At 33.9% G+C, this 23,555-nt stretch overlaps 1 protein-coding gene across 9 annotated transcripts in view; it reads right to left on the reverse strand.

Annotated features, from left to right (window-relative positions):
* The window catches only part of SSBP2 (single stranded DNA binding protein 2), a 284,391-nt gene that overhangs the window by 30,798 nt on the left and 230,038 nt on the right, over positions 1-23,555 (reverse strand). For 5 of the 9 annotated variants that reach the window (XM_028114523.2, XM_088023369.1, XM_088023371.1 and 2 more), the window contains 4 exons: positions 19,178-19,244; positions 18,224-18,294; positions 12,267-12,358; positions 5,977-6,025 (listed from right to left, as the gene is read on the reverse strand). In XM_028114523.2, the coding sequence (XP_027970324.1) occupies positions 5,977-6,025; positions 12,267-12,358; positions 18,224-18,294; positions 19,178-19,244 (279 nt within the window). The remainder of the gene's footprint in view (positions 1-5,976; positions 6,026-12,266; positions 12,359-18,223; positions 18,295-19,177; positions 19,245-23,555) is intronic. The other 4 variants (XM_028114524.2, XM_088023370.1, XM_028114522.2 and 1 more) reach the window with 1 other exon arrangement.

Here is a 23,555-nt window from a genome sequence, read left to right on the forward strand (position 1 = left end):
ATTCAAGAGCCCTATACACATCATGGTCCTCTTTTCCTCTTTTCTGCTTTGTCACTTTCTATGCCTTCCCAGGCAATCTGTCTCCCTAGCCACTAGCAGTCTAATTATTTTTCCTCAAACATTTCCTGCATTTCCCCTTTTATTTTTGTCCAAGCTTTTCTCCACCTCTAGTGTCCATGTTCTCCCAATGTAATTAATCTCCTCCTGCCCCTCTCCAGACTCCATAGAAAATATCTATTAACATGAACTGAAAGATGAAAACACAGATGTAGAAGATAAGCAAGATCAGAGAGCTAAAAGATCAGAATCATAGAATTAAAAGAATTTTTTATTTGTCAGCTGAGAAAATTAAGGGCCATATATACTGTCTGGCTTAAGCTAGACAGATAATTCAAGAGCTATGACCAATAATTCAAATATTCTGAAATATTCTGACTCCTGACATCCATGACAATGGTGCTGTAGCAAGGGGAAGAGCAGAGTAGCTAGAAATTTTGGTTTCTTTTCTTAAAAATGGTTAGTAACATTCTTCAACTGTGAAGTTTAAAACTACCTTAGAAGCTACTGGTTTACTAGAAACCAGGGAAGGCAATATCAAGACACCCTCTGTGCCAGTGTAGTTGAAAATATTCTATTATTTTTTAGTGCTTTTTTTTAATGAGCATATATTTGTACAGAGCAAAGCCTATCTGGAGTAAGATATTTGTATTTCCTTTGGGCTTAATCATTACAATAGACTGTCATTTTTTTCTTTAAAGGAGTTTCTTTTTCCTGTCACGTTAGTGAGTTGATGAATACAATGCTCTATTGGACATCTGTAGCTTTTGCTTATCCCCTCTTCTGCTAACAACTCCTTGAATTTTCTTTGGTGAACCATACCTCTTATTTTTCCATGTGGTTTGGGTGGGGCTCGGGCGTGGGCCTGTGTGACCCTGGCCAGGCTGAAAGAGTATTGTTAACCTCAGGTCATAATTCATGAATGAGCATATGACCAAGTTAAACAAAACTAGTTCAGTTAGTTATGCCCAATTCCTATGCTTAAGTGATAAAGAGTTGTGCTTTTTTGTACTGAATTGAGAGCTCTGAGGATACATATCTGGAATTCCACACAGTCTTCCTGTCATGGCAAGGAAAAAAGGTAAGCGATAGAGACTGGGTCCTGATGACATTATCTGGATCCTTGGAATCAAATGCGTCCCAAAGCAAATTTATATCTGGACTTTTCAGATACATAATCCAGGAATATTCCCTCAATATGAGCCTAGTCTGGTTGTTTTTCTGTACCTTGTAATCAAAAGTGTCCCCAGACAAAGATAATTAAGATATTTTCAGTAATAGTGCTTGCTACTTAATGATGAGAATGTGCTATACAGGTAAACCCAAGTGCCTAGTTCTTTTGAAAGATATAAACAAGAAAAAAATCATTGTTGGATTTGTAAATAAATTTCCAAAGAAGAATCTGAGGCCAATATTGTAATGTTCAGGTCGAATGAAGTTAAAACTAAAAATCATACTTTTATTCTGAATTAAAATTACTAATTTGTCCTTAAAAATGTTTCTTCTATGTCCCATGTAAAAGGGTGCCAAAAATTTTTGATTAAAATACTTTTACATTACAAAACTGTGGATTGATAAAGATGCAGCAAATAAATAAATAAATATATTGTACATAATGGTAGGCAGATTTTTTATTTTCAAAGAAGTGAAAAGCAGAAAGTCTAGAATAAACCCTGTGTTGGACTGAAACTGAAGCACTGGTGGGTACTCATGGTTTTAATACATAATGATAGATACAGAAAGATATAGATGTGTATGGATATGTGCATGAACATACATCTAAATCCTAGTTATGTTGGTTGAGAGGCTCTAGAAGCTATATCACTCTGATAGGTTCTAAATACCACTCTCCACTAAAAGGAACCATGGCTCCTTAAAGAAATGGCTGTTTCAGGGCTAACACTGGGAATATTTAGGATGAGCTTCAAGTGCTCAAAGAATAATGGAGACATGTCAAAAGGACAAATGAGGACACCTGGGTGCTCCGTTGGTTAAGTGTCTGCTTTCAACTCAGGTCATGATCCCAGGGTTCCTGGGACGGAGTCCCGCATTGGGCTCCCTGCTGAGCGGAGAGTCTCCTTTCCCTCCGCTCACCACCCCCACTTGTGATCTCTCTCCCAAATAAATAAATAAAATCTTAAAAACAAACAAACAAAAACAAAACAAAACAAAAAACAGACAAGTGATTCAGCTTGAAAGGGTTCCTATTGGCTAAATCTGGAATGATCTTAGCATCAAAAATCCATTGAATAAAATAAAAGTCCACAAGTACATCTGATATACATGAATGAATGGACAAGAAAGAAAAACTCTTTGTTATAGTAGAGAGTCAACTAATAAATGGAGAAGGAAAGACAGAATTAGAAATCAGCCATTTGGCAATCAACATAGCAAAAAAACCAGTTTGGGCAAGAGTCATCAATAGATACCAAACGTAGCAGATGAATGTATGAGGAAGAAGAGGATATCTACTGTAGTTTCAAAGTATGTCTCCACAAGTTAATAATTAAAAAGGAAAAACAGCAATTTTACAGTACAGAAGCCTGACAAACACCACCCTTAACTAAAGGATCAAAGTTAACAATACAAGCAATGGGACAAATCACCATCACATGCTTCCTGAAATGGTGCACTGAGAAAATCACAACATCACTTCTGTGGCATTCTTACCAAATATGTATTACCTGAATCTAATCATGAGGAAACATCAGACAAATTATGGCACATTCTACAAAATAACTGATTTGCATTCATCAAAACTGCAAGGTTAAGAAAGACACAGAAAAGATTAAAGACCAAAAGATATGAAGCATAAATGTAACAAGTGAACTGGGATTTTCTTTTGTTACCAGAGACATTGCTGGGACAATTGGTGAAATCTGAGTGGGGTCTGCAGATTAGAAAATAGCATTACATCAATGTTTATTTTCTAATTTTGATCTTTACCGTAGTTATGAAAGATAATGTATTTACTTTTAGGAAACACATACTGACATATTTGGGGTATGATAAAGGGTCATGATGTCAGCAACTTAAATACAGCTCAAATGGCCCAGGAAGAAAATATGTATATGCAGAAAGTAGAAATCATAAAGCAAATATAGTATGTAACTTTAACACTTGGGACTCTGGGTGAAGGGTACACGGAGTTCTTTGTACTATTCTTGCAACTCTTCTATAAAGCTGGAGTTATTTTGATATAAACATTTAAAAGAAAAAAAAGTATACAAAACATATTTGGAAACAGAAAACAAAACAAACAACCACTTTAATATGTAGGCCTGAAGAGCCAGAGACTTACTACACTGATAAAAAATAAAAAGTGTCTGTAATTAAAAACATGGACAAGAAGTCTTAGGAACTTGGAAATCAACAGTACAGATGAGTTGTCACTGGAATATAATCAATGGTATTTAGGGGGGAAAAAAACCCTCTTTACTACTTCTTTGCTTTGTTTCATGTGTAAGCCCTATATTTTTGCCAGAAAGTCATCAGTTTTTTATGATTTTTTTCTTGTTCTCAAAATCAGTCATTTTTTGGAGGAATGCTTTGCCTTTCTGAACTCAGGATGATGACCCCCTTTCTCTTTCTGAAGAGAAAGCTGTAGGCCTTCCCCACTTTTTTTCCTTATTCACATTTCTTTGAGTGAGGGGGAGATGTATCCACGTGGGATAGCTATTAACACATAGGATTGTTTTCAATTCTCTTACTTGACTGCATGTGTGCTGGTCAAATGCCCATCCACAATGACCACTGGACGGCACTTTCATATGTACACCTCCTACCTTAATTCCTAGTGTTTCTCAGGGTCTAAAATAATGCAGAGCTGCTGATTTGTTATAGTACATTCTCCTATCCCCAGTGCTTGGCTCCATGAAATTCTGAAGAGGTAGAGGACATAAAAACTAAAAATCATCAGAATGCAGAACTTGCTCCTTATTTCTGCCTCTCTCCAATACTCTTACTTGGATAATATATCTGCTTGGTACAATGCACCATTCTCAATATCAAATCCTGCTCACCTTCCTAAGTAGCTTTTGGGGGAGAGTGTCTCCAGCTGAGTGTGTACAAGGAGGTACTGCTGGAGGCAGGCAGGGGCGGGTGTGAGTTGCACATGGCCGCCTGCAATGGGCGGCGGAGGGAGAGCTGGGAGAGCTGACAGTGAGGAAGAAGAGTCTTTTTGCTTCTAGGTGGGAAGGCTTACATAGTTAAGGCACACTCTCGATTGTGCTTTTTAATCCAGTTTCAACAGACGTGCAGATCATAGAAAGTCTTTCCAGATTCTGGCAATAGGAAAATTGTCACAGTTTTCAGTGTTATAAAAAATTGTTTTTTTCTGTATCTTTATGGGTATTTTATTTTATTTAAAATTTTTATTTATTTATTCATGAGAGACAGAGAGAGAGAGAAAGAGGCAGGGGGAGAAGGCTCCCTGCTGAGCAAGGAGCCTGATGTGGACTCATCCCAGGACCCTGGGATCACGACCTGAGCCAAAGGCAGACGCTTAACCGACTGAGCCACCCAGGTGCCCCTTTATGGGTATTTTAACAGAAAATTGAAAGAACTGTGTCTTGAGCTGCTAGCCAGATGCCATTTTAAAGTGAAATCTTGAATGAATTTGAAAGGCATATAGCAAGAAGCAAATAGAAATGTGAACTCTTCAAAAGCATATAAGCAAACTAAAAGAATTTTAGAAGATAAAGATATATTATAACATAATCTGGCATAACAGTATTTTAGGAAGGTTTATTGAGATTAAATAGTATACTGAAGACCCAAATGAAAGCAAGATCATCACTTCTGTCCACCCCAAGTGCTATTTCAATTAGCTATTGAAACCAAAGAGACAGGAAGATAAAATGATTTTTTTCTCTAAAAATATGACAGTTGCTTACTTAATTGAGAAGAAAGTGATTCTGCCTTAGAATAGCAATGAATTTAGGATGATTCTTCCTATACCACACATACTTCACCTTAAATTGTCTTGAAGTTTAAATTAACCTTGAACATTGAATCAGTTTCACATTTATTTAGCTTTAAGGCCACTGCCAGTCAATGAAGTTACCTCTGTGCATACTAGTAAAAGGCATCCCTGCTGGGCAGATACTCATAGACTTTACAATGGAGTACCAGCTGTATTTTAGTACTGTACTGACTCCTTTGAGTGAGAAACCTTTGTGCAGTGCACACGCTACACAGTTATACAGCAGACCTCTCTCACATGCTAAAGAAACTCAAGGTTTCAAAGTCAAGAAGGGAAAACATCACCAGGATCATTTAATTAAAATCATATTAATTTTAAGACCAAAAGCTTTGTTTTCAACTTGTGCCTATATTTATGTGACATTATTAAGAGAGAAAAATATTTGTGAGTCAAACTGCTATCACAAAACATGTAAGGAAAATTCACAGCATATCAGATACATAGATAGATGTGTAAGAACGCCAATTTGGCCAACAGGCACAGAACAAATGTGTACTTGCTTCCTGGGATAGTAAGAGGGCAAACCTAGGTGTAACAGTACAATAAATATAATCATAATAACTCTGATAGAGATTCAAGTTATCTGGCAACTTAGCAATTATTATAGTTATTTTAGAAGATCAAATCATTTTATGATAAATATATATTACAATAAATATTGGCTACTGTAGTATACTTAATCACATTTTCTGTTTTATTTTTGGAAGTCTATTAATCTACATAGAATGCATGTTAACATTAGACTGTGAAGTGAAAAAAATTACATAATTTAAAAAAATATACATATTTTAAAAATATATATGCAAAATATATTTTTTGAATGATTACTCTTTTTAAAAAGTTAACATAACCAATTGCAGGACTTTCAAAAGCAAAAGATTTTTGTTGTTAAATGCTACAAAGTGCAAAGAAAATTTAAAAATACATATACTCACTGAATTGGCATTTGTTGGGTTTGGCCAAGGTCTACCACCACCTGGACCCCTACAAGATAATATGATAAATGAAATTTTAACTTAAGCTTTGAATGTTTCACAATAAGCAATAAGAAATCATAAAGTATAACATTTACAATTCAGTTACCATGCAGTTCTAGTTTAACACTGAAATTACTCTCTGTATTTTCATAGCTTTTTTAGTTCTTTTTTTCCTAAAGATTTATCTATTTTAGAGAGAGAGAGCGAGAGAGTACATGAGAGTGGGGGAGGGAAAAAAGGAGTGGGAGAGAGAGACTCTCAAGCAGACTCCATGCTCAGCGCAGAGCCAGACGTGGGGCTCAATGTCAGGACCCTGAGATCATGACCTGAGCTGAAACCCATAGTTGTATGCTTAACTGATTGAGCCACCCAGATGCCCCAGCTTTTTTATTTCTTAAATCAAAAAATTTTATCATTCCACAAAATAGTTTTCTTCCCAAATCAAACTACTTTGGGTAGGTCTAGTTTTATTTTAAGTTCAATTATTGTAATAAACACTAAAAGTGATAATCACCTGTAAAAGTAAATATATGTGTATCTATCTAAATCATTATGAAAACATACTTTTGCAACAAAAAGCACTAATTATGAAATAAATGTAATGTAATATAATCCGATGACATAAATATGTGCTACTTGTATCTCATTCAAAATTAAAATGAAATTATTTAAAAAATACCAATATGTATAAAATGATTGCTCTTATTAAACTACAAATAAATAAATATACAGAAAAGGTGATTAAATTGGACTCTTCAAAAAAAACCACACAGACTATCACAGATTACTTTATACATTACTTTGCATATTATTTTATATCAATCTATCTTTCAGTGCTACTGACAATTTAGTTACTTTTTAAAAAGGGAATCACACTTCTTGTTTTCATAATTACAGTTCAAGACAGTGGCCATGGTAAATCTCGGGAAAAATAGGAAGTAATCTATGCCAATGTATGTCAGTATCTTATTTCATTTTAGGGTGGTGGATAATGTTTTGTATTGTATAGCTTAAAAGGACATGAATCTTTTAAAACAAAATTAATGCCTAATTAAGTGAAAAAGGTCTCTTGTTCTCATGCTTTAGTATTAAGTATACCTGAGTAAATACTTCTTGATAAAAAGTAGGCTGATGTCAGCAGGTCCTCTGTAATTAGGGTCACTCAAAATTCCCTTTTCCCTCTATTGCAGTAGAAAGATAGAGGAAATTTTTAAATAAATTAAAAAAAAAAACATGTCCCCTGATTCTTATTTTAGGGACCTGAAACCTAAAATTCAACGTGTTAGATAGAAGCCATCCAACTTAGCTATGTTACTTGGACTATTCAGAACTGTTTTTCATTTTGTTTTGGAATTCCCCAGGGATATAAACAACAGGGAAGTGCATGAAAATTCTGTCCATGGGTTCTATCGGGGTACCCAAATACAATTTTTCCCAATTCTGCTTGAGGAAAAAGGAGAAAATAAGATGCCAGAGAGGAGCTGGTCAAAATGTTGTGCACAGGGAGAAGGTTAGGGGCATTTGTACTGTCTCTGGAAACTGGTGCCTCTTAAAATGGTGGTGATGATGATTTTACAATCAACTACTGGGACACTTTAGAAAGATAATCTTACATATAGGATTCAATGTCCTAATGAACAGAAAATGAGGTAAAACATAGGCTATGTACTGATCAAGTAAAACATTTGATTTGTTTGATGTTAATCCACATGATTTGTTTGATGGTAAATAAAATAAAGGTTGGGAAATATTTATCTTAAAACAGCATAAAAATATACTATATCCAAATCATGGCAAAAATTTGTATACAATGATGTTATGTCAATAATTATCTCATAATTTTGATATATTATGCTTAATACAGGACTATGTAAGATTAAATATAATAAAAATATTTTACTTATCATTTAAAAAATTATTTAATGTTAGGTTAACATGCTAAATTAAATGTTAAACATTTTCCTTAAATAAGTAATAGCATTAAATGTTAAATGTTACATTTATTATCAGTAACAATACCTTTTATGCATTTCAATTATTTGATAAATAATAATCTAGTCTCAGCATACTATGTATTTCATGTTAGATTGTACTTAATATGATAGTGATTTAATAGGATTTAATATGATAATTCACATGGATAAACTAAATTTTCCCCAATAATACCATTGTGTTGGAAAACATTTTAAGTTTCACAAATAGTGCTAAATAAAATGGGGGTTCTATTAGTGAGTAGTTCTTTTAGAACAACTACTTAAGTTCAGGGGCACCTGGGTGGCTCAGTTGGTCAGGCATCTGACTCTTGATTTCAGCTAAGGTCATGATCTCAGGGTCATGGGATAGAGCCCCCATCAGGCTCCGGGCTCGGTGGGGAGTCTGCTTGAGATTCTCTCCCTCTCCCCCTTCCCCTGCTCTCTCTCTTTCTCTCTCTCAAATAAATAAACAAATCTTAAAAAAAAAAAGAACAACTACTTAAGTTCAGTAATTCCCACTCCTTTTGAGGACCATCGTTATTATCAAGAAAGTAACTTACAAACTATAATAAAAGCATTATTTTGAATGTAAATTTTTATATGGTATAGTTTGAAGTAGAATCAGATTAGTCTCATTTAAAAATAAAGCAAAAAATGGAATTTAAATGAAGTAGGTATTTTTTGGTGAGGGTATACAGTATGATGAAGTCAAAGCAACTATGATTACTGTAGAGAAAAAAATCCTCTTTTTCTTCTTTTTTTTTTTTTTTAAGATTTTACTTATTTATTTGACAGAGAGAGACACAGCGAGAGAGGGAACACAAGCAGGGGGGTAGTTGGAGAGGGAGAGGTAGGCTTCCTGCGGAGCAGGGAGCCCGATGCGGGGCTCGATCCCAGGACGCTGGGATCATGACCTGAGCCGAAGGCAGACACTTAACGACTAAGCTACCCAGGCGCCCCTCCTCTTTTTCTTCTATAATACAGTTGTTTTATTTCAAAATAATGACTACCCAAATTTTATCATTCTATAGGATAACAAGAAGGTCTAGATCCTTTGAAATCCTTTGTCCTCTTCATTTCTATAAAATACCAACGTATACAAAGTTGAATTAGACATGCTGTAATGCTGAATCCTAAATTCTTTGGAAATTTGTAAAAATATAGTTAATTTATTGTTTTTATTTATATTTTTACTTTTTAAAAAGATTTCATTTATTTATTTGACAGAGAGAGACACAGTGAGAGAGGGAACACAAGCTGAGGGAGTGGGAGAGGGAGAAGCAGGCTCCCTGCGGCGGGGCTCAATCCCAGGACCCTGGGATCATGACCCGAGACGAAGGCAGACGCTTAATGACTGAGCCACCCTGGTGCCCCCTTATTTTTTTTAAGAGAGAGAGATAGCAGGGGGAGGGGCAGAGAGGGAGAGAGAGAATCAAGTAGACTCCCCACTGAGTATCGAGCCTGACACGGAGCTCAAACTCATGACTCTGAGAGATCATGACCTGAGCTAAAATCAAGAGTGGGATGCCTAACTGACTAAGCCACCCAGGCACCACTAAAAATGTAGTTAATTTAGAAACAGAGTTTCTTTTAAAAAATTATCTGTAATGCATTTGAAAACATTTACATTCTGGCTATAGTATGTAAATTCTACTTTAAATTACTGAAATTGATATTAAGCTTTTATTTGTAAAAATAGTAGTTAGAGAGATATTAAAAGTATACTCTTAATTTTAGATGACACTATGTATAATTTATCCTTTTAGACCATGGAAATATAAAAATTATATCAGAATAATCATTTTCTTTGGAGGCAACCAATATTTTTTAATAACATTATCAAAATTTTGTTCCAAATAGTTTCCCAGTTAGAACACAGTATTTAATTACTTTAGTGAGCACGGTTGGATATTATTTTTCATTGTCATTATACTTTCATGGTAAACAGGAAAACGTGACAAGCTAAAGAAAACTCATCCAGAAATGATTCTCTGGCAGGTCCCATCTGACCCTAGCACACAAATATCTTAGACTGTTAAAAACATAGCTTAAAGTAACACTATTCCAATGCCTTTTCCTTTAATTTTTAATTTACCCAACATGTAAAAAAGTGACATGAAGAAAGCCACAAATGCTAGTTAGAAATACTTATTTGAAAAAAAAAAAGGAATACTTATTTGCTATTGCACAGTATAGCAAATATGAAGTGAATTTCAATAAAGTTTACTCTATTGAGTACAATGGACATAATACGTTTTATTTTTTTATGTCTCTTTAAATTCACTTTTGCTTTGTTGGGGCTAGTTTCAACACAAGAATCCTTCTCTTTGGTTGGATCTTCCATACTTCAGAACTTCCTTGTTAGAAGGAAATATTTACATTTTCATTGTTCTTTAAGAATATCCTAATTTATAGAAAACTGAAAACTATATATAAGACCCCAAATAAAAGTCAATGGTAACAAATAATGGAAATCTGAATCTGGAAGGCTTCAAGTTTCTTTAAAAACCAGAAATTATATGAACAGTACAATATCATGTAATAAAAAATATTTTAAAGCATCTGGGTATATTTAAATGAGAAACCCAAATCCAAGTATCAATAAAAATAATCATACTAAAAATTTGAGCCATACTTTTAGTCTCCATTGTCTAGGGAATTTAATGTATGCATTAAATGTTAATGTTTATCTGTGTATCTGTTTAAGTGTATGTGAGAAAGGAACTCGACAATTTTAAGCAGCTGAGTCTCTTAGTGGTCACATAAAAATAACTTTTTTCTCTATACTAATAAAAACAGATTGATCTACAGTTGACTATATGACTAATTATAGTGAAGTGTAATATACAAAATGACATTAGATACGATCTTAATATTTAATGATAATTCTAGATTTAAGATCATAATATTCAAGATGTATACTGCTTACATCTATATACAGTATTCAAAATTATATTCCCTAAAAGCTATTGCATTTTAATGTCAGGAATCTCAAGTAGGTAAATTTTATATATATCTATAAATCCTATTGGTAAGAGTTGCAGCTTTTGATATAAGCATAAAATATCACTCCTTTTTGAAACAACCATTAATAAAGGCTAAGCCTTTGAAGGATTTAAGAAGAGTCAGACTTCATGTCTACCCATTTTTACTTTAAAAGTGAAAAGACGTGATAGGAAAATTTGACCTACTTCTTTCCCCTTGTTCTGTTTGAGTCTGGCTGGTACCCACTTATTAACCTATTTTCTATTTTAGGTAAAATTGCTTTCCATGAAAATGGCTTCAGAAACTCACAAAAATCCCATCTATATCAAAAGAGCTTATCTCATTATATCTTCAATGCCATTAAGTGATGGCAGAGTTATCTAATTTGATATGTAAGTAACTAAAACATGGACTAATGGGAAGATATATTCAAGGAAACTGCCCACAACCCTACACAGAACAGTTTTATTATTTCTGATAAGCTTTCTTTAGGCCACATCATGGAATTGATCCTTTAGTGAATTAACGAAAGTCATGAACAAGCACCTGGTATATGTGGAAATTTGAGGGCAAGTTACATAATGAAAAATAAATAAAAGTCCCTTAACAGACAATATTATTTTGGGAATTTAGGAACAATTATTGGCTTTGGGCTTGAAAGGTCTTTTCAGTTAAGAAAAAAAAAAAAAAAAAAAAACAGCCAGAAAACTGTTAGTCCTTATCCAAGCATATCTTAATTTTCAAACAAAAATTCACCTTATCATATGGAACTTCTTTAATATAGAAGACACTACCAAAGAGAACTCTTGCTGGGTTACAAGTGGTGCCAACAAAGCAAAAGTAAAGACTCACATATAGGAATTAAAAACTTTTAGGAATTACTATATATCTGTTAAAATGAAGTTAGTATCAATTGTCTGCTTCTATGGAGTTAAGTCAGGGTCTTGGTGCCAGCATCTCTTTATAGTTTTATACAGACTATATTGAGCCTATATGCTTAGTTATAAAAGACTTATTTTTATTTAAACAAATGAAACATGGAAATCTGGCTAAAAGTTGGCATTTGGCATTTGAAAATGGAAAAAATTAAAAGTTGCAGGGAAGGCAGAAAAACAGAATATGTTGTGAAAATGAAGCAAACACTACCGTTCATGTTTAGTTTATTTACACTAGTTTCATTTTATACTACACAGAAATTGAGGAGCTCAAATTGTATTACAAATTAGCGTGACTTCAGAAGACAGAAAACAGAATACTTTACTAAACAGGATAACATAGCATTTTGCTTACATGTTCATTCCAGGCATTCCGGGGCCACCTAAAGCATTCAGGGGGGGTCTCATTGCACCTCCATAGTTCTGTAATGATAACCAAGGGTCAGACTACCACAAAACAAAAAAACAAAACCAAAGAGGAGGGGGGAAAGAAAGGAGAGCAGGTTAATGATTTCCCTACATAACTCCTGATTGGATAAGGCCTGTGCAATTCATTCTCTGAAGGGTCCACTCTTGTACTATTGCTTCTATCTTAACAATTACTTTGGTCTGTGTCTTTTAAAAACTACATGACTATGTAAGATCATTGGAGCATGTTAAATGATTAAGGTAGAGTTGCAATTATAATATTCAACACATCCTTATGAATCTCCTAATATCTGTACAACAGTGAACTTTTTCAAATAAAACATTTTGTAAATCCAAAACTCTGTTTTTAAAGAACAGACTTAGTCAGCATGTTTGAAATTGCCAGACCCAGAACAATTATATAAAGGCTAAAGGAAAAAAAACTCAACAGGTGAACCCAGCATAAGAAAGTTGAATGCAAACTTCTGTTCATAAAATAATATATCCCATAGAGAGATGTATGAATATACAAATATACAACAACATATGAAAACTAAAGTACACTTAAAATGTATACATGAATTTTATCATGCAATAGGCTTCTGTCAACATCTCTTATATACATTCAAAGGAGAAAAACGCTTTAATGTTTTAACATGCATATCATATTAGCTTACTTTAGTTTCCATTACGGCCAAAAGACTGATTTTAACATTCTCATGTTAATATATTTTGACACTATCAACTGCTTTCATGCTTGGCTTTCTGACAGCGCTGTTCTTCCAACTTTTCTCACATCCTCTTTTTCCATTTCCTTTGCCGGCTCCTTTTCTTTTGCTAACTCTTTAAATGTTGTTTTTCTCCAAGTTCTAGCCACAGCATTCTTTTAAATAAGTACATATTTATGGGTAATCTTATCTGCTACCATGAGTTCAGCAACTCTTTAGGAATCCCAAAAGTTTTATATTTGGTCATGACGTCTCTACTAAGCTCCTGCATAATTCCTATGTTGAACGTCATTTGGATTGTTTCCTTCTGGACACCACTTCATGCTCAACACATCTAAAAGTAAACTTAGTGTTCTCTTCTCACAGCTGCGTTCTTCATATTGCTTTCCTCAGTCAATTCCATGGTGTCACCTGCCATTCAACAGTCCAGGCTAAGAACCTCTGGGAGCTCAATGATGTCTCCTCCTTTTATTTCAATTCCCACATCCAGGCAGTTATCAAAGTCTCTTGATTCTACCTGTGAAATAGCTTTTGGAATAGTGCTTTCCTTCATATCACACTAATCTTTGTCATTTAGTGAGACTAATGTACCATCTTCATTGGTCTGTCTGACTTAGCCTTTCCTCCTCCCCATCTGTTCTTCATAATGCCTCCAGAACTATGCTTCTAAAACTCAGTCCTATATATGTCACCTAAAAGGCATGATGACCCACAATGCCTAACAAATACCTAGTCCTCAGCATGGCTCAGAGATCAGCCCAAGCCTATATTTCCTGTATACATTTCCTACAATCTTTACCTTCTTTCCCTACTCCCAGCTATACCCTCCAGCCTACTGGATTTCTTGTGGTTCAGAAACACGCAATATACTTTCTCACTCATGGTAACTCATGGCATGATCTTCTGTGTAGTAGGTGCTAAGATGACAAGGAAATAGTCAATGAGTCTGTTAACTCCAGAGTGTAAGCCACAGTTTATAAATAAATTACCTAGTTACATGCTCTTCTCATTGCTTATTTACTTTTACTTTCATGAAATCTTATTTAAACATCCCAATTTTATGTGCTATGGGATAGAACGGTTTCTAGCCACAGTTGAGTCATTAGTTAAAAGGATAGTTAGTTCCCTTAACCTCTGGATCAAGCATGGTAATGTCACCACCAATATTAGCAAGAAGTCTCTGAGAAGAAAATTAACCATTGGAAACAAAATCTGGATGGTAAAGTATAATAGAAATGCTTCAAAAAAACAGTCTCCTTTCATTTTTGGTCTTAGAAAATCTGTTTCATTTTATCAAGGAAAACATTAGTTTTCCTTATAGCTCTGGACATAGAAAGACATTGGTTTGAACTTCTGTTGCCACTGCCCCATTTCCTCTGCCCCTCTTTCTATACGTGTGATCATGGGCCAGTCCTTCTCCCAGTGATCAACTCAACTTTCATTTCCTTATCTGTAAATTGATATCATGTCCTTTACAAGCTTGTTGGAAGATAAAATGAAATCATATAAAACACCTATCATAGTGCTTGGTGCATTAAGAGCATGATACCTAGTGGTCAAAACTTGTAGCCGCTAACTCTTTCTTGTCACCATGAGTAAGGGAACAACTTAAATAAGTCCTCTTCTTATCAGATTCCCTTGAGCCTTCAACCCTCACAGAATTACATGCTTGTTTATGTAGTGCTTCCTTGACAGAGCATGCATATTTCTTTTCTAGATTTTTTTTTTTTACTGCCTAACAGTTTTTCTTTATGTATTTGTGTCTCCTGCTAAACAGTAAGTACCTTGAAGGTAGAATCTGTTTTACTCATCTTGGTATATCCAGTGCTCTAGTATCACAGGAAATGAGTAAGAAATTATCCAATACATAATTTAATAGATTTACAAAATATTTTCATTTTGTGAATAATCTGAAGCAAAAGAAAACAGGAAGATAAGAAAGAATAACAACTGGCTTTCCAAGTGGTATCAACAAAGGCAGAATGGGAAGAGCTAATTTAGAATCACTGAATTTTAAAGCGGATGGCAGTTATACAATTCCATCTGGTTTAATCTCTTTCCCAATGCAATGTTCCTGACAAAATGGCTGTTCAGATTCTGCTTGGAAAGTTTATAAAGAGTTTTTCAATGACTGGGCAGTTTACTTTTACTCTTCCCTTTACTGAGCTGAATTCGACCTATCTGAAATTTGAAAATACAGAATTGTTAATTCTCTCTTTACATGAGAGCTTATCATGTATTTTCATCTCACCATTTCTCTACCCCAGGTATTTGATTTGGAAATCATGGTATGTTCCTACTTGTATATAACTCATTTATCCTTCAGATTTCTGGAGGAAGTAAAACTAACTGGAAAGTCTTGGTGAATTTTTCTGTTAACCATATGGAACCTGGTAAGCATAAGAACACAGGCAAGCTAAGTATATCTTATTACAAAAGCAAGTAGAAAAATGTCTTCCATATGGTATTAAGTAAGATATTTTTCTTGATTAAATAGGTAATTATATATTACCACTGAAATTAAATTTAAAACAGGTAAAAAGGTGAGGAAAAATATGCCAAGATTGGAGCAAACTTTTATTTCTTCATTCATGCAGTAAGTATTAAGCACATGTTTACTATGTTCTAGGTGTGCATTTGCCTTAATCAACATTATCTAAGAATTGTTAGATTATATATATATATATATATATTTCTCTGTTCTAGGAATTCAACTGTTCCAATAGATAATTACTTTCTTTCTCCATTATACTGGTTTTAAGGTCAAAAACTTATGGAAATAATATCTACGATAAAAAAGAGATGTGTTTTATGTTTGTGTATAAAGCTAGAAATAATATTCTAGAGATTATTTCTATAATTCAACTAGAAAGAAGCAGATGCATTCTGTCCTTGGGTAGCATCTGTATGGTTATAATATCTACTATGAGGATTGTTTTTTTATTATCTTTCAAGAAACACAGATAACCTTTATACAAATTTCACAGTTTATAATGCATATGTTTCATATACCAGATGTTATAGGTAAATATCTCATAAGAAGTCCTCATTCCAAATTATTTTACCTCACATTTACCAAAATGTGAGGTAAATAATATGATTAATATTAATCATATTAATATGAAAAATATTCATATTAATATGATTCCTTTTTCATTTAAGTACATGGTATGTAGAGTTTCCTTTAACCTTTACACTCTGTATACTGTGATTTAAAGAAGTTATTGTAGGTAGTTCTGGTTTCTGAGGTAAATTCAAACCAAAACACCTTATTGCCCTCAAATTATGAAGAAATAGATAGCAAGGATACTAACCCAAATGGCAGAAATAAACTACTTTTTTTGAGTTTGAAAATACAAGAATTCACACTTACATGATAAACTTGGGTATTAAAACTCATCAATAAGAGATTGCACACCAGCAACATGTTTTCTTACTTTCTATTGTAATTTACTTACAACACAAAACACATAAACATACAGCTAAATATTTGTAAAACATAAAGACCAGTATGCTTTCCACTTCTGCATTTTCAAATGAGATCTAAGTGTTCATATAGCTTAAATAACCATTGGTGTATCTTTCAAACACTGCAAAACTGACTCTTAACTCAGACTCTAGTTTTTAATAGTATTGAAAATACAGGTTTGGGATGGCAAAAGCTTAAAGAGCAGCTAGCTTAAAAATCAATAAACTTAATGAAGAATGATAACTAAATTATAGGCACCACGTTTTTATGTATATTTAAAATGTATCTATTATGAAAATCTTTCGGGAAAAAAATCTTTCAAGTTCTGTAGAGCCAAACTGGCTTTCTTCATTAATGACTAAAAGACATATTCAGTCAATGAAATATCCTATAGATCTTATAAATTCTAATTGCTATCAATAACTTCTGATGGTTGGTCACATAAATCATTAACCCTAACATGAGTAGACATAGGGAAGAATAATTTAAATATCTAAATCAGAGTTTTACAAAATCTTAAGAAAACACATAGGAAATAAATGGGCCTAAATAAAAGAAATTATTTTTTTTCTGACTCTGAGGATGTCATGTCTATTAACATATGGAGTTTTATTTTTTTTCATGTAATATGGTATCTCTGAAAATTTTGGTTATAATGTCTTTCATGTTTTAATATAGTTATATATATATAAAATTTTATGTTGGTTAGAAACTCCTAAGTCTAACTCACATTATCTCAGTGTTAGATTCTTAATTCTCTGACTCTTTTGGGCACATAACAAAGGATTAATTTAATTTTTTAAAAGTAGATACATAAAACAAGTTCCTAAAACTGGACTTATATAGCTATTCTTGGAAAGGGATAAAGAAAATAAATTAATTCACTCCTTTAACCAGCATTATGACACATTAACCTCTGACCCAGAAGATAGAAATTTAAAATTCTGGATTTGGGATTAGTTTCCTTAAAATATAACATTATAATATTAATTTATACCTCATTTAGTTTTCCCAAGAGAGACAAAAGGATGTTTTACCAAAAATAAATGATATCCTGGAATAGCGTACTTAAAAAATGTCATGAACAGGTAGGATAGATTCAACCTCAGTGTGTGCTTTTGGAAAATTTTGATAGAGAAGTAGGCTAACATCTGCTATAGACTAATAGGTTTATGCTTGTTCACTAAGACCCATTTAATATTTATTTATAAATAGCCATTGTTTTCATATTCTATGAAGAAATAAGGTTGTATGTAAGAAACTGTCAATGGCATTCTTTAAAAGACTTATAGAAATATATTTTGTTGTTTATTCTGTTTCATATCTTAGATCAACTGTGTTTTATTTAACTTATTTAACTTACATACTTATCTTTTATAATAATTATTATAAATTTTTTAGACTTCCTCAGCACAGTTAACAAAATGGAATTAATAGTTGTCTTTTTATAATAATTCCTTTAATGTATTTCTATACAATATATTTTTTCAAATGTACTAAAGGTGTATGTGATAGAACCTGTTAAAAAATAGTTTGTGGTTATATCAGTTTGGACATGTCACAGATATTATGTCCTCAAGAGTCTAACAACTATGTTGTATCAAGCCTTTAATGAATATAATAAAAGCCAGCAAATGAGATCGTTTGTTTATGTATAAGATGAAGGCAAAAAAACTCAGCATCTAGCTTTCTGTGTTGATTATTTACCTGTGGTCCTAAGGGCACCATTCCTCTTGGAGGAGTCATTCTCTGCATTGGCCCACCCATATTTGGATGTCCTTAAAAAAAAAAAAGGTATGATGATATTAGCAATGAGTGCTAAACCAGGAGATAGTAGCCTCCTCTCTGCTTGGTGTTAAATCTTACTTACTAAGGGACTGGGTCATAGACTTCAGCTCATCTTCGCTTCCATGGCTACTTTTCTGCCTCTTACGACTACTTGCCCACACTCTCCATTCATTGAGATTGATTTTTCTTCCTACTCTGTGCTGAAATACATCTCTCATACCATTTGCTCCTTTTACCTTGGAACAGTGTAATAGAGCCATACATATCTGTGGTACCTAAATATCTCTGTTGGAAGGACCTGATTATTGATTTGTTAAATTAATCAAGCCATTGGTTGCTTAGCATCCTTTTTTCCTCCTGCTCATCTTTCAGATGGACTAGCCTATCTGAAAAAGGCAGAATAAATCCAAAGGGATATAATTCATTATATAAAAGGTTTTAGAAGTTATTAAAATATGGATTTTTAGATCTTTAATACTTTGGTTTCTTATGTTATCATCACCCTCGTATCATGCATAATTAAGAGTTAGCTGAGGAGTGCCTGGTTGGCTCAGTTGCTTAAGTGTCTGCCTTCGGCTCAGGTCGTGATCTCAGGGTCCTGAGATCGAGCCCAGCGTCAGGTTCCCTGCTCAGCGGGGAGTCTGCGTTTCCCTCTCCCTGCCTTCCGTTCATGCTCTCTTTCTCTCAAATAAATAAATAAAATCTTAAAAAAAAAAAGAGTCAGTTGCAAATATAACTCATCTGGCCATGTTACCTGCAAAAATGCAACTGGTATAATTATGGAAGATTTATACAAATACAATTGTCCTTAAAAAGTAAAGGATTTATTTGAGATTCTGTGTATCAATTTCACTTTTACTTTAGAGTTGTCACCTTGTTGTCGAGTTGGGTCCATTCCACTTGGAAGTAATGGCTGACTTCCTGGGACACCTCCAAGTGCCTAGGTTATTTAGTAAAACAAAACAAAAAAAATATTCTGAATATTTGCAAAATAAGTGCTTTAACAATTCTCTTTTAAATTCCTATAATTACAGAATTCATTTAGCATTTCACCAGATTTCTTATATTTGACATTAATTTATAAATTTTATAGCTCTATATACCTAGTATAAGTTCTTAGTTCTAAAAAGATTCTACCTTGCTCAATTTTGTGGTAAATAAAATAAGTACTTCTTGGAAACAAGAATCTAGGCAAAATTGTCCTATTTCATCCTGAGAAGTATAATGCCTTTCCCTAAAATTAATTTACTATGGGTACTAAAATATCTAATTTTGCTTCTTGAATGTAATCACTCTATTTTCTACAGATTATTTTACTCATTTGGCATTACAATGGCAGCAGGACTAAAATGCCAAAGGGCCAATAAATTTTTTTTTGCCGTTGCATTTTCCCTAAGAAACCATTTAGAAAAATAATACTCCAATTAAGTTCAAACAGTTTGGCTGAATGGAAAAAAGAGAACTAGAAGTGAAAAAAGGTGGAGTGATTAACAGACAGGGTTTATTTTATGAAGGGTGTGATATCGGATATATCCCGAATCACAAGTGTCTAACAGTTGTCTGAACAGAACTCAGAGATGGACCAAACTAGAAATGATTTAAACCTGATCCTATATATATGTACTCATTCACATGAACACATAATCCTGACAACTGGCAAGAATTTCTGTAAGATTCACTAATTTAACTTAAAGCAGAATAAATCTTGTCTACTTAGTGAAAAATTACAAACATTTCAAAAGAAATTTAATAAAAAATTTATATGTCCAGATCAGAACTATTTTCTATTCTTTTCTTCGATCTCCTGTTGAGTTCGTAGGTGTTCAGAATGGTTTGATCCCTATCCAGCTGAATTTCTGGGACCAGATGAAATCCAGGTCTCCTATACCTCTGCCATCTTGCTCCGCTCCCCCAGATCAGAACTATTTTCTTAATCTTTATCACTTGGATATAGTAAAGAGCTACCATTTCTCAAGCCATTTTTGTAATTCTTCAACTTTTTTCTTCTTACAAGCACACCAAACACACACGCTACTATACGATCTGTTCCCTGCTTATCTTTCCAGCATAATTTCTTGCTGCTGCGCCTAATGTTCTAACTTCCAGCCATACCAAACTTCCTTCAGGTTTTTTCAATTTATGAATTTAATCAACAATATCTCAATGCCTACCATTAAAAACAAAACAAAAGTAAACTAAAACTAAACAATCTCTCATCTGAAGGAACTCACAGACCTATATGTGCCTCTTGTTGACATATTTTAGATCTCAGTTTAGGGATCAGTTCCTAGCAAAATTCTTCCATATAACCCCAGGCTGGGATAAGTTTTCCCACTTGTTTTAAACTATATATATATATATTTTTAATTTTAAAACTTACAGAAAAATTATACCAAGCAGTACAAAGAATTCCCATAGACTCTGACACCAATTGCCCAACTGTTAACATTTCACCACATCTGCCCCTGAATCACCCTTTCTCCTTCTCTCTACATGCACTTGTTATCATCAATCTTTTTCAGAACCACCTGAGAGCAACCTGTAGACATTATGCCTCATCACCTCTAAGTACTGCAGAATATAGTTCTCTAAACAAGGATATTCCCATAAATAACCATAACACAATGTTTCCAGACAGGAAATCCACATTGATACAACACTACCATCCAAGCCACAGACCTCAATCAAATTTGCCATTTGTCTCAACAATGTTTCTTTTTACTTTCTGTGACCAGGATCTCATGGAACACATGTTGCATTTAGTGGTTGTATTTCTTCACCCTCCTCCAAGCAGGAATTATTCCTTAGTCTTTCCCTGTCATGTCCTCAACAGTTTTAGAGTCTGGGTCTTCGATTCTATAGGATGATCTTCTGATGCCTTTTCATGACCCACACTCAGGTCCTATTTTCTTAGAAGGGTTCCTGAAGAAATGATGCTGTGCTCTTCTCAGTGAATCACCTCAGAGGCACATGATGCTCACTCATCCCATTACTGGGGATGTTAACATTTCTCATTGGATTGTGTTGGTGTACACCAGGTCTGTACACCATGGAATCATTACTTTTCCCCTTTGTAATTGATTACTTTTAGTATTAGAGCTATTCCAAGATTGTCAGTATCCCATTCGTCATCAATCATTTATCAACCCACCAGCATCCACTGACAACTCCTAAGCACTAGGATAGTTGCCAAATGGAGATATCCCATGTCTATCATTCTACGTGGTTTAGTCAGCATTCCACTGTAAGGAACAACTTTTCTTCCACCCTTCCTTCCTTCCTATTTTAATCAACAGGTTGTAATCTATTATTATCATTTATTTTAATATTCAAATATTCAAGATTTGGCTAGCAGGAGGCTCTTCAAGCTGGTCCTTGTGGTCTTCTGACATGTCTTCATCATATTTTGAGCATTTTCTTCCTTGGATGAGATGTTCCAAGGTCATCTCATATTTTTTGTAGCCTAGCTCTGAAAGGGCCCAGAGCCCTGATTCCCTCTAGTGGAGAATAACATTTAGACATCAAGATCTGAGATCTCAGAGTGCTCATTGTAACTTGGGTACACTCCTTTTTGGCCCTCTCAGTAGATGTTGCACTAAAAAAATCTGTGTATGTACACACATGCGTATATGCACACACATATACATCTATGACTAACTCTATATCTGTGTGTGTGAGGAGGGCATATACACATGCCATAAATTCATATTTCCCAGAACAAAGTCAACAGGTCCAATTCCAATGCAAAACCTCAGGATTATTTTTAACCTTCTTCTTTTTTATGTTTGTAAATACTTCTCCTACAGTGAAAAACCTGGCTTTCATGGTCTTCAATATCTTTCACTTTTTTGCTCAGTGTATTTATTTGCTCAATATAACAGATCTCCCAATCACAACAACCATTTCTTTTTTCTGTCACCTCTGGATGGCTCCTTCCTTCCTGAACATCTTAACATGCCGGGGAGGTAAGGGCTGTTTATGTGCTTTTATAGGATTTTATACCTCATTTTCATAGAACTTAAATACAATCATAGCTTATTTTCCTCTCTGCATCTCCAGTAGACTGTAAACTCTGAAGGTGTATGGAACCTATCTGTGCCAGTTGGCTCAGATAAATATTTATTGAAGGAATAAAAGAACTAAAATTTAGACTGGGAATTTTAGTAATCATCAGTGATAAATCCTAAGAATGAAATTGATTTCAAAGAAAAAAAGAGAAAATATATAATTCTTTTTAAAAAGATTTTATTTATTTACTTATTTGAGAGAGAAAGAGAACATGAGCAGGCATAGGAGAAGAGGGGGAGGGAGAGGGAGGGGGAAAAAAATCTCAAGCAGACTCCACACTGAGTGCGGAGCCTCATGTGGGGCTCAATCTCACAACTCGGAGATCATGACCTGAGCAGAAACTGAGTCAGATGCTTAATGGACCAAGCCACCCAGGCACCCTGCAAAAATATAAATCTTTAAAAATACAAGGAGAGGTAGGAAAGGAAAGTGAAACTGAATAGGAATGAAATTAGAAAGTGGACCAAACCAACATTTTAGAATGGGGAGTTTTAAGAAGCAAGAAGTAGTCAACACCGTCAAAAGTTATTTAAAAAATGAATTAGGTAAACTGAAATTATATGACTAATTAGCATTATCTTCAATTGTGAGTCTGGAATTCTTGCTTTTTTAGCTCTGCAAGTGGTTAAAGTTTTATACTCTGGACTTAGAATCTGAATTTCTAACTCTTATTAAGGGCATTGTTTTATACCTGGAAATCATTTTCTTCAAAATTTTACTTTTTCCTGTTTATCTTGGAATATCAAAACAGTTGACAAAGTCTTTTAGTTTCTATTCATCACTTAAAAATACAGCATAATCTCATAGAAATGATGATTAATATCAAGTTGTCATTCAAAAACAGTGTCCTTTTTCTAAATCGAACTCTTTGGTCATCAGTGTTTGCCTTTTGGTAGGTCAGAACTCTAACTTTTAAAAGATTTTTATCAGTCTTGGGATTACCAGATGATTGTTTTGCCCACTAACAAGCCCATAATCGCTACATTCCTTAAAAGTTTAACATCAGGAAAAATAAATTTATATATCTTGTGGGTTGATATTATCTTCATATTTTTAATATGCTAATCACATTCCATTCAGACTTGTATAACTAGTCACAAATTTTGACATACATTCTTTGTTCTATAAAAGATCTTCACTCTGACAGAGAAAATAACACTAATGGTGAGGTCCCTTAATAATA

This window comes from Eumetopias jubatus, unplaced genomic scaffold (genome assembly GCF_037043125.1).
Source record: "Eumetopias jubatus isolate StellerSeaLion01/CBP00866 unplaced genomic scaffold, mEumJub1_p1.0 scaffold_5, whole genome shotgun sequence".
Lineage (NCBI taxonomy): Eukaryota > Metazoa > Chordata > Mammalia > Carnivora > Otariidae > Eumetopias > Eumetopias jubatus.